General features: G+C 42.8%; 1 protein-coding gene across 16 annotated transcripts in view; it reads right to left on the bottom strand.

The window, feature by feature from the left end:
• ncor1 (nuclear receptor corepressor 1) overlaps positions 1-12,876 on the bottom strand; it is a 489,622-nt gene that overhangs the window by 401,440 nt on the left and 75,306 nt on the right. For all 16 annotated transcript variants that reach the window (XM_068010846.1, XM_068010851.1, XM_068010848.1 and 13 more), the window contains 3 exons: positions 9,960-10,139; positions 4,612-4,725; positions 3,292-3,348 (listed from right to left, as the gene is read on the bottom strand). In XM_068010846.1, the coding sequence (XP_067866947.1) occupies positions 3,292-3,348; positions 4,612-4,725; positions 9,960-10,139 (351 nt within the window). The remainder of the gene's footprint in view (positions 1-3,291; positions 3,349-4,611; positions 4,726-9,959; positions 10,140-12,876) is intronic.

Raw genomic sequence — 12,876 nt, 5'->3', positions numbered from 1 at the left:
CTGTATCCTCTGACAATCATCATCACTGTCCGCAACTCCACCAACCTTTGTGTCGTCCGCAAACTTACTAATGAGACCAGCTACATTTTCCTCCAAATCATTTATATATACTATAAACAGCAAAGGTCCCAGCACTGATCCCTGCGGAACACCACTAGTCACATCCCTCCATTCAGAAAAGCACCCTTCCATTGCTACCCTCTGTCTTCTACGACCGAGCCAGTTCTGTATACATGTTGCCAGCTCCCCTCTGATCCCGTGTGACTTCACCTTTTGTATCAATCTGCCATGAGGGACTTTGTCAAAGGCGTTACTGAAGTCCATATAGATAACATCCACTGCCCTTCCTTCATCAATCATCGTCGTCACTTCCTCAAAAAACTCAATCAAATTAGTGAGACACAACCTCCCCTTCACAAAACCATGCTGCCTCTCGCTAATAAGTCCATTTGTTTCCAAATGGGAGTAAATCCTGTCCCGAAGAATCCTCTCTAATAATTTCCCTACCACTGACGTAAGGCTTACCGGCCTATAATTTCCTGGATTATCCTTGCTACCCTTCTTAAACAAAGCAACAACATTGGCTATTCTCCAGTCCTCTGGCTACAGGTGAGGTCCCAATGAGGATGCAAAGATTTCTGTCAAGGTCCCAGCAATTTCTTCCCTTGCCTCCGTCAGTATTCTGGGGTAGATCCCATCAGGCCCTGGGGACTTATCTACCTTAGGAAGCTAGCTAGAAATGTAAAAACGAATAGCAAGAGTTTCTACAGATATTTAAAAAGGAAAAAAGCAAGTACAGTGAGTGTTGGTCCTCTAGAGAGAGAGAGGATGGGGAGTTAATAGTAGATAATAAGGAAATGGCAGATGTAATGAACAAATATCTTGCTTCTGTCTTGACTATAGAGGATACAAAAAACATTCCAGTAATAGCTGTAAATCAGGAGGTGGAAGGAAGAGAGGAACTTGGTGAAATTACAATCATCAGGAAAGCGGTACTGAGCAAACTGATGGAGCTGCAGACTGACAAGTCCCCAGGTCCTGATGGGCTTCATCCTAGGGTCTTAAAAGAGGCGGCTAATGAGGCAGTAGATGTGTTGGCGTTAATTTTTTTCAAATTTGTTAGATTCTGGAAAGGTTCCATCAGACTGTAAAGTAGCAAATATAACCCCACTATTCAAGGTGGCAGAAAACAGGTAACCAGTTTGCTTGACGTCTGTCATGGGGAAGGTGTTAGAATCGATCATTAAGGAGGTTGTAGCTGGGTATTTAGAAAAACTCGAGGTCATCAGGAATAGTCAGCATGGTTTTGTGAAAGGGAAATCATGTTTAACCAATTTATTGGAGTTCTTTGAAGGAGTAACATGCACTGTGGATAAATGGCAGTCCGTTGATGTACTGTACTTGGACTTCCAGAAGGCATTTGACAAGGTGTCACATAAAAAGTTATTGCGCATAGTAGGAGCTCATGGTGTAGGGGGTAACATATTAGCATGGATAGAAGCTTGGCTGGCTGACAGAAAACAGAGAGTATGCATAAATGGGTCCTTTTCCGATTGGCTGTATGTGACAAATGGAGTCCCGCAGGGGTCTGTGTTGGGGACTTCACTTTTTACAATTTATACCAATAACTTAGATGAGGGGAGCGATGGCATGGTAGCTAAATTTGAAGATGACACAAAGATAGGTAGGAAAGTATGTTGCGAAGAGGACATAAGGAGGTTGCAGACCAATATAGATAGGTTGAGTGAGTGGGCAAAAATCTGGCAGATGGGAGTATAATGTGGGAAAATGTGAAGTTGTTCACTTTGGCAGGAAGAATAAAAAAGCAGAGTATTCCTTAAACGGAGAACGACTGCAGAATTCTGAGGTGCAGTGGGATCGAGGTGTTCTAGTGCATGAGTCATAAAAAGCTAGTATGCAGGTACAGTAAGTAATAAAGAAGGCTAATGGAATTCTATCCTTTATCACGAGAGGAATTGAAAATAAAAGCAAGAATGTTATGCTTCAGTTATACAGGGCATTGGTGAGATCACATTTCGAATACTGCGTGCAGTTTTGGTCTTCCTATTTAAGGGAGGATGTAAACGCATTGGAGGCGAATCAGAGGTGGTTTACTAGATTGATAGCTGGAATGAGTGGGTTGTCTGATGAGGAAAGGTTGGACAGACTGGGCTTGTTTTCACTGGAGTTTAGAAGAGTGAGGGGAGACATGACTGAAGTATACAAGATCCTGAACGACCTTGACAAGGTGGATGTACATCCTCTTGTGGGTGAGTCCAGAACTTGGAGGCACCGTTTCAAAATTAGGCGTCACCCTTTTCGGAGATGAGGAGAAATGTTTTCTCTGAGGGTTGTGAGACTTTGGAACTCTCTGACTCAAAAGGTGGTGGAGGCGGGGTCATTGAATATTTTTAAAGCGGAAGTAAATGGATTCTGGTTAGACAAGGGAATCAAAGGTTATTGGGGATAGATGGGAGTGTGGAAATTGAGACACAAACAGATCAGCCATGACCTTATTGAATGGTAGAGCAGGCTAAAGGGGCCGAATGGCCTACTTCTGCTCCTAATTCCTTTGTTCGTATGACAGACCTGTCCCCACCAGTACTGTACCCTTGTTATACCGTGACAGCCTTGTACCCACCAGTACTATATCCCAGTGTGACACAGACCTGTACCGACCAGTCGACATTATACAGAAACAACAGTATGCACCAGTACTGTATCTCAGTGTTATACAGGGACAGACCTGTCCCCACCAGTCCTGTACCCCAGCTATACAGTGACTGACCTATCCCACCAGTATTGTACCTCAGTTGTACAGTGACAGACCCATATGCACCAGTACTGTACCCCAGTGTTATACAGCTCTAAGTGCTCCCTAGAGGCACAGCCTAAGTTTGTGCTGATGGGTGTTCTTGGGTTCAAGAGATATAAATATAAAATTTCACATGTCCAGCATCATACTTTACTGATACATAGAATTAGCACAACAATCTGATATCACTGTCGATTATATACATACTGGCCTGTCCATATTCTACAGTCACTGCTCAGGTCAGGTCAGGATTCGAGTTGCGATGCATTTCACATTATGGCCTGATCTAGGCAGTGGCAGCAGAATATGAATGAGTATAAACAGCAGCAATCCCATTTGCAGTGTGCCTCCTATAACTGCAACCATTTGATAGTTATAATATCGCATACCACAGGAATCATTGAAAACTAGAAGCATACAACAGATAAAGAATGTTACACGTAACGTGGATACATGACACTGGTATATACACTTACCAGTTCCACTCTCGGACCCAGACCTTCAAGTATTTTGTGAGCTTCCTCTGCTTTTTTCTGTTAACAAAAGTAATTGTTACCACAAGCATCCTAATGTTACAAACATTTCACTTCTCCAGTTATGTCTACATTATTCATTTTAAGCAACTGACCATGTTTTGTCATCCATTTCTAATCTGAAACTCAGTACATCAAAGCAGTTTCTGAGCTGCTAAATTGCTCTGCCCTGAGGACTGGAAGCAGGAAACAAATTTACATTGGAACCAGATGATAAACAAAAGCAAGAAACACAGACTGGTCACCTTGATAGCATGAAAGTCAACAATCAAGCTTTCTCCAGCCTCCTGGTATGAGGACTCAACTGTTCCCGAGTCAGGTTTAGCACAAGGTTTAGGTTCAGTTCAAATTTCATGTGCATAACCTTGGCTATGGAACCATCCAATTGTGGCCATTCCCAGTCTAGTCATTGTTAATTGCTCTCCTTCACAAACTTCTGTTTTGTGGGGGAGAGAGGGAGAACCTTCAGCATCTTCACTAATTTTTCAATAACACTGGATATGGGGTTCAGAAACCCAACAAGTTACATTGGCTATAAATGTGATTCACAACATTGGGTAAACACACTGACATCTGCAAGAGATTTCTGGGTAATAACAAGACGTTGTATACACAGATGCTGCTGAGACCGGAACAGAGTTCACTGCCACAGAATGCTGAGCTCACAGAGGCTGTGTTCATGTTAGAGACGGAGGCAAGAACAGATAAATGAATATAGTCATGCATAAAGCCATTCATTATCTACTAACTCATGGCAGCAGTGAGGCTTGCCTGGCTAAACTGGCACGCTCTCTTATTCTTCCTGCCAATTTAATGTGGATGTCTCAAATGCACTGTGTACTTCACTGTTTCTATGTAACTCAGCAGTGTGGCTTTAAGCCCATGTGCATTTTTAAAAGTGCTGGAACGAAGCTTCCCTTATTTAGCAGACTGAATTCAGAAAAGCTGCATGAGAAAACTAACTGAAGAGGGTAGGGTGTGTCACATTCAAAGGCTGCTTATCTTAGTGGACATTAGAAGTAACATGCTGACATGTCTCTTATTCACAACTACACAGATGACCCTGGCCTGTTACCATCATGGACAGCCATCTACAGCCTATAGTACTGAATCTGATATTTTCCACCAGACCTCCCCAGCTTCTAAATGGAATGCAGCCTGTGCAAACAACACAAGTCAAATCTCTCAAAGTCCTCAACTCAGGGGAGTGCCTCATTATTTCTTTAGAAGAGAATGAAAAATCCCTGCTGTTTTGGTTCTTACCCTGTTTTCATCATAGATAATCTGGACGATACTGCGATGTTTTGGTTCCACTGGAGGAGGGGAGACCGGTTTCTCAGGCTCTGGAGGTTTGGCTGCTTCCTCTTCAAGTTGTTGCTAAGAAGAACAAAGTCAGTATTTCTTGCCAACATACATAAAGCTTTGCATCACAATTTGCAGATTTTTTTGAAAACAACTTTCACTATCTGACTTTACTTGTTCTCACTGGTCAGCACTAGAGAAATCATGGGCTCCCGGACTACGTCAAAACATGTGCTGCTATTACAATCATTTGTGGAAAATGCCTTATGCATCAAGCAGAGGTACAAAATAAAAGACCAGTCATCTACATAACCAGTTATTCCAAGTCTCCCTCCTCCTCAATCTTCAACTCATTTAAAATTCTGATTCCTATAGCCTATCCTGCATCAAGTCCCGCTCACCCATCACCCACTATCCTTGTTGGTTTGCACTGGCTCCCAGTCTTCCAACTATTGAAAATTAAGATTTGCAGCCTTATATTTATATCTCTTCACGGCCTTGCCCTTCCCTGTAACTTTAACCTGCTTCATCTGGGATTCCTGCCTCTATTCACTATCCAGTGACTCTTGCTGTTAGTGCTTGTCTGGATGTCAGTAAGGGCAGATTCAGGTTCAGTCATAGTGTCCCCCACTGCGACAATGCGAAACCTACTCCAGCATTCTAGCTTCCCTGGTAAAGGCAGCAGACAGGATTTTTCATAACAGAAAAGTAGATGTGGCGTGAACAAAATAAAAAAGATTCAAAGAAACTCAATATTCAAATTTTATTCAGCTTTTGAGTCATAACCATCAACTAAACTAATTTGCATTCCTTGACAACAGAGCCAAGCAGCCATCTCAAATCTCATCAAACTGTGATCTGTTCACTTTGGAACCTCTGCCAAATGCAAGCTAGGTCAAATTCTGCTTCAGCATAAAGTAAAAATTAAATTCAATATTTCTACTGCTAGGGATCAAAGACTTGTGGTCAGGAAGGAACGGAGATAAGGCAAATTTCAGAATCTATCTTTAATCATCCGGAATCATGAACCCAATCAATGGATTGACCTCAACAAGCATGGATCTAAGCTCCAGGTTGCCTGTTGTTCCTGGACACAAGATTCCCAGTTTCAGACTGCTGAGCTGTCAATGCTCACTGGTTTTAAACTTCAGTATGAAAATACTGCTGTTGATCCCAGTGCAGTTTAGGGGAAAATTCACAATGTCTCCATTGTTCACGCAGTAAGATGTATTTTCCCTTTTGGAAGGAAGCAGGCCAAGAGTCAGTCCAAGTAATCCAGAAAATCACTCATGAATGGTCAAAACGACCATTGCTACAATTAGTAAATGCACCGGTGCCATCTGCAATGACAAGACTGTTACAGAGCAACAAGGGTCTACGGAAGATGCAATGTTGGCCTTTAGCTGCAGCTTCCCTCCACTCCCATCCCTTGCCAAATAGGACCCACACTGACTGAATGAAGCCAAAATTCCAAAGAATTCCAACCCCACTGCAACACCTCCCCAGGATTGGCTGATATTGTTAGAGTCATCTACAGCACAGGAGGCGGCAATTCGGCCCATCGAGTCCATGCCGGCTCTCCACAGAGCTATGCTGTCAGTCCCACTTCCCAGCTCGATCCCCGTAGCCCTGCAAGTTTATTTCGCTCAGGTGGCCATCCAACTTCCTCTTAAAGTCATTGATCATCTCCGCTTCCACCAGCCTTGTGGGCAGCAAGTTCCAGGTCATTATCACCCGCTGCATAATCAAGTGCTTCCTCATACACCCCCTGCATCTTTTGCCCAAAACCTTCAATCTGTGTCCCCTCATCCTTGTACCATTTGTTAATGGGAAGTTTTTCCTTGTCTAACTTATCTAAGCCTGTCATAATCTTGTAACTTCTATTAAATCTCCCTCAATCTCCTTTGTTCCAAGGAGAACAAACCCAGCTTTTCCAACCTAACCTTATAACTAAAATCCTCCATCCCTGGAACCATTCTGGTAAATCTCCTGCTCTGTACCCTCTCAAGGTCCCTCACATCCTTCCTAAAGTGTGGTGACCAGAATTGGATGCAGTACTCCAGTTGGGGCCTAACCAAAGCCGTCTAAAGGTTCAGCATAACTTCTGTTTTTGTACTCAATGCCTCGATAAACCCAAGAACTTAACTGCTTTACTAACCACTCTCTCAGTATGTCCTGCCACCTTCAAAAATCAATGCACATGCTCCCCCAGGTCCCTCTGCTCCTGCACACTCTTTAGAACTCTGCCATTAAGTATATATTGTCTTTCCTTATTCCTTCTGCCCAAATGTATCACCTCACACTGTCAGTATTAAATTCCATCTGCCACCTCTCCGCCCATTCTACTAGCCTATTTATGACCTGTTGCAGGTGGTTCATTTCATCCTCACTGTTTGCCTGACCTCCAAGTTTGGAATCATCAGCAAATTTTGAGATTCTACTCATCAGTTATGAATAAATGAGAAGGACAACTGGTAATCGAAGCTTTGGTAACTACAAACATGAAGCAGTTCACTGCATTTGTTGAGAAACATAGATGAAGAGACAAGACCCAGAACAAAACACATCACCAAGCCTGGAAACAGGACAGCAGGCTGCATTCATGAGAAACACTGACTGAAGTAGTAGCACTGTTCGGTTCGTCGGTGTAACACTTGAAAAAATGCTGCTGCATTTTATGAATGTACAGATTAATAGTTTCAGTCATGGGGTTCCCAGGAAAGTCTGTTCACAACTTTGCATCAACAATAATCAAAGTAACGGCAACATGCAGCACTGAATCCAAAAGTAATATTTTAAAGTGATACATTAGCGGTGCTAATTAACCATCCAGCTACTACACTTTTACAGGTTACTGGGTACCTACAATGCCATTTCCCCTGTATCGTTAAACACTTCCCCTAAAACATAGATACAGACCATGGCGAATTGCAAAATGGAATTAAACCAACCAAGTATGGAAGGGGAAAAGTCAGAGTTATACAGCACAGAAACAGGCCCTTCGGCCCATCGTGTTCATGCCGGCCATCAAACATCAATCTATTCTAATCCCATTTTCCAGCATTTGGCCCATAGCCTTGTATGCTATGGCGTTTCAAGAGCTGATCTAAATACTTCTTAAATGTTGTGAGGGTACCTGCCTTTACCACCCCTTCAGGCAGTGTGTTCCACATTCCAACCACCCGCCGGGTGAAAAAGTTTTTCCTTAAATCCCCTCTAAACCGCCTGCCCCTTTACCTTAAATCTATGCCCCCTGGTTATTGACCCCTCCGCTAAGGGAAAACGTTTCTTCCTATCTATCCTATCTCTGCTCCTCATAATTTTGTATACCTCAATCAGGTGCCCCCTCAGCCTTCTCTGCTCTAAGAGAAACAACCCTAGCCTATCCAGTCTCTCTTCAGAGCTGAAATGCTCCAGCCCAGGCAACATCTCCTCTGCACCCTCTCCAGTGCAGTCACATCCTTCCTATACTGTGGCGACCAGAACTGTACACAGTACTCCAGCTGTGGCCTAACTAGCACTTTATCCAGCTCCATCATAACCTCCCTGCTCTTATATTCTATGCCTCGGCTAAAAAAGGCAAGTATCCCATGTGCCTTCCTAACCACCTTATCTACCTGTGTTGCTGCCTTCAGGGATCTATGGACAAGTACCCCGACCTTCTGTACTTCCTAGGGTCCTACCACCCACTGTATATTCCCTTGCCTTGTTAGACCTCCCAAAATGCATCACCTCACATTTCTCAGGATTAAGTTCCATTTGCCACTGCTCTGCCCATATATATCGTCCTGTAACCTTATGCTTTCCTCCTCATTATTACGACACGACCAATTTTCGTGTCATCTGCGAACTTACTGATCATACCTCCTATATTCACATCTAAATTATTAATGTACATTACAAACAGCAAGGGTCCCAACACCAATCCCTGTGGTACACCACTGGTCACAGGCTTCCACCCGCAAAAACAACCCTCGACCATCACCCTCTGCCTCCTGCCACTAAGTCAATTTTGGATCCAATTTGCCAAATTGCCCTGGATCCCATGGGCTTTTACCTTCTTGACCAATCTCCCATGCGGGACCTTATCAAAAGCCTTACTGAAGTCCATGTAGACTACATCAACTGCCTTACTTTCATCTACAGACCTAGTCAGCTCCTCAAAAAATTCAATCAAATTTGTTAGACACCATCTCCCCCTGACAAAGCCATGCTGACTATCCCTGATTAATCCCTGCCTCTCCAAATGGAGATTAATCCTGTCCCTCAGAATTTTTTCCAATAGTTTCCCTAGCACTGATGTTGGACTCACTGGCCTGTAATTACCTGGTTTATCCCAGCTACCCATGAATAATGGTACCACATGCGCTGTCCTCCAGTCCTCTGGCACCTCTCCTGTGGCCAGAGAGGAGTTGAGAATTTGTGTCAGAGCCCCTGCAATCTCCTCCCTTGCTTCACATCGCAGCCTGGGATACATCTCATCTGGGCCTAGGGATTTATCCATTTTTAAGCCCGCTGAAACTGCCTCCCATTCAATGCTAATTTGTTCAAGTATATCACAACCCCCCTCCCTATCTCTACACCTACATCGTCCTTCACCATAGTGAACACAGATGAAAAGTAATCATTTAAAACCTCACCTGCGTCCTCCGGCTCCACACACAGATTGCCACTTTGGTCCCTAATGGGCCCTACTCTTTCCCTGGTTATCCTCTTGCCCTGAACCTACTTATAAAATGCCTTGGGACCAGTTGCAGGTGTCAGCTGTGGCTCAGTTGGTAGCACTCTCACCTCTGAGTCAAAAGGTTGTGGGTTGTAGGACTTGAGCACAAAAATCAAGGCTGACACTCCAGCGCAGCACTGAAGGAGCACTGCACTGTCAGAGATTCCGTCTTTCAGATGAGACGTTAGACCAAGGCCCCATCTATCCTCTCAGGTGGATATTAAAGATCCCAAGGGACTATGTCAAAGCAGAGTTGAGGAGTTCTCCCCATGTCCTGCTCAATATTTATCCCTCAGTCAACACAACAAAAACAGATTATCTGGTCATTTATCACATTGCTGTTTGTGGTAGCTTGCTGTGCGCAAATTGGCTGCTGCATTTCCTACATTACAACTGTGACTACTCCTCAAAACGTACGTCATTGGCTGTAAAGCCAATCTGGTGGTCGTGAAAGACACTATATAAATGCAAGTCTTACGTCCTGTCCTGTTCCTAACCAATGTTTAAGTAAATAGGACTAAAAATAACTTCACACCCACACACGTCAAAAACCCTGCGCCTGAATCCTTGCAAAAACTCTTGGTACCTGTTTTTTCTTCAGTTTGAGGATCTGCTGCTCCACTTTGGCTATTTCCCGGTCTACACGGTCCATACTCTGGATGAGCTCCTCTTTGGATAGCTTGGAAGGAGACGAATCTTGTTCATCTCCAACCTGCTGGTTGGCTGTTGGTGACGATGGTACATCAGCCTTCATTGAAAAAGACTCCTTGAAAAAAACAGAAGTGGGAGAGGGGAGGAAGGTGGTGAGCAAGTTTCATACAAACATTTTTTTGCAGCAAATCTAAGCAAGGTGGATTGGCAAATTGATTAAGGAAAGGAAATAAGTGGAGAAGAACTAAACACAACTACTGAATTACAGCTGTCAGAGTAACCAGAATCTGTGCTGTCATTGCTTTACATTATTATTGGCCATGGCATAGAAAACAGGCATTGGAATACATTAAAACTCAGAATGCACCAATATTCCTACTGAGTGAAAACAGAATGGACCACGATTCAAACCGCTGAAGTTAATATTCACAGGAGGAAAGGCAGACGATTTCCCTACAATGCCCACGAACTGGTGAAGAGAAATCAAGGCCTGATGGAATTCCAATACAGTATTTTCAAATTAGAATTTACCATTTATAGAAGTGTACCAATCAATCACATCACCTTCATATGCAAAAGAAATCCAGAGTTAGAGGAATATTTTACCAAGTTTCTTGAAGAATTGAAGTTATTGAGCTCGCAAGCCATTATTTAGTCAAACTCCAAGCTGTGCTGAGATACTTCCATAAAATTAAGCTGAAGTGATACAAAGATCATTCACAGGTAAACGCTCACTTTTTCTGCAAACCTTCATGAGCAAAGGGTTGATGTTGGAGAATGCAGCTTTGATGGGAGCAAATTTGCTGGACATATTTTAAAGTGGTGTATTCATTAAAATACTAAAATGATTCAACACTTGAAGTACAGATTATGACTACAGTATTTTCAGCTCCTTACTAAACACACATGAACAAGTTCCAAAAGGTTGTTAATTGATTTTTAGCAATACTTGCACAGATGCCTCAACACATACAGGTGAGATGCTCTCTCACCCTTACTTTTATTCTCTCTGCATGCCTTCAACCAGTGAATGGAACTCGCTATCTCAAGAAGTTGAGGTGAATTAGCTTAGATGCATTCAAGGGGAAGCTACATAAACACGAAGGATAAAGGAATACATGGATATGTTGACAGGGTGAGTTGAAGTAGGGTAGGAGGAGGTATGTCAGGAGCATTATCAGCATGGACCTGTTGGGCTGAATGGCCTGTTACTGTGCTGTACATGCTATGTAATACTGTGCAAAAAAGTTTTCTCCCACGCTCTACTCTAAATCTTTTACATTTAATCTTGTATCTATGTCTCCTTGCTCTATAACCTCAACTACTAGAAACACACTGTTTCTATCCACCATATCCAATGCCATTATAAAACATCTTTCTCACATCACCTCATAATCCTATCTGTTCTAATGAGAACAGACCCAATTTTTTTCCCCATTCTTTGTATCTACATTCTTCATACCAGGCAGCGAATTAGTGCTACACCCTCTCTATTGCCTCAACATCCTTCCAATAGTGTGGAGCTCAAAACTGCATACAACCTCCACCCGTAATCTTACTAAAGCTTTATACAGATTCACCATTACATCTGAACTTTTATATTTTATACCTCTTGGCAGAAAACCCAGTATAAGAACATAAGAGGAGGATTAGGTTATTTGGCCCTTCAAGCCTGTTCCGCCTTTCAATAAATCATGGATGATCCTCTCTCTCAACAAGAGCTTCCTGCAATATCATCACATCCCTAGCTTCCCTTAGTATCCAAAGATCTGTCCAATTCTGACTTGAATATACTCAACGACTGAGCATCCACAACTCCCTGGGGTAGAGAATTCCAAAGGTCGACAACCCTGAGTGAAGAAATTTCTCCTCATCGCAGTCCTAAATGGTCATCCCCTTATTCTGAGACTGTGACCTCCTAGTTCTAAACTCTCTAGTCGGGGGAAACAGCCTCTCAGCATCTATCCTGTTAAGCTCCTATTGCATTAGCTTTTTTTTTTAAAAAAAGGCCTTGCCCACTTGAAGGGCTGCTCAAACTGTCAGTAAACTGAACCCCCAAATCCCTCTGTTCTTCCGCAGCACCCAAAATGATCAGGTGATATGAATTAAATTTAGAATCAAGGGCAGACTGTATTTACACAGTGGTGTATGATGCCACTTGCAGATTATTACATTCTGTGGTTATGACTGTGTACTGTGATCTTTTCAGCATTTGTCCCAGATCCAATGATGTAATGACTAGCCACCAGTGGGCCTGCAACCGCTGAATACAACCTTCCCAAAATCTTCGTCTGCGAAGAAATGCCAAGAGAATGCTACTTTCAAGAGCAAAATTATTTGTGAATGAACTAATTTTATGACTCAATTATTAAAACATTTTAGCCCATAACCATTCTTATTGGTCCAATTAGTTTTGTGACATTCCAGTGCCAGATTCCACCACTAGAGGTCCTGAAGCACAGTCACTGCCAGTATCCCATTTAACAGTCAGTCCAACACAAGCCCCCACCCACGTCCCCCCCACTTCCACCGGCTCCTGGCATCGTAAGAAAAATGAACCAATCTAACAAGTATAGACAAGGCATGATATTATCAATCAGAGCATCTCCCACAGTGGCCATGCTAACTATGAAGTGTATAAATCTAATGTAAAAATACACACTGTGCAGTAAACACTTTGCTTACCTCTCTTCACTGTATCAATATGTAAAACAGTGTCGCTTTTCTCTTATTAAAATAGTTTATACCCGGAGTGTTAATCGTTAAAATTATAGCTGGTTTCCTGTTTGAACCACAAATATATTTGCATTGTGCAATAAATTGGGGGAGCAATCAGTTAGAAAAGATTTACA

Source organism: Heterodontus francisci, chromosome 30, assembly GCF_036365525.1.
Source record: "Heterodontus francisci isolate sHetFra1 chromosome 30, sHetFra1.hap1, whole genome shotgun sequence".
Lineage (NCBI taxonomy): Eukaryota > Metazoa > Chordata > Chondrichthyes > Heterodontiformes > Heterodontidae > Heterodontus > Heterodontus francisci.
The sequence above is the reverse complement of the archived record's forward strand: the minus strand, read 5'-3'. Positions and strand labels throughout refer to the sequence as shown.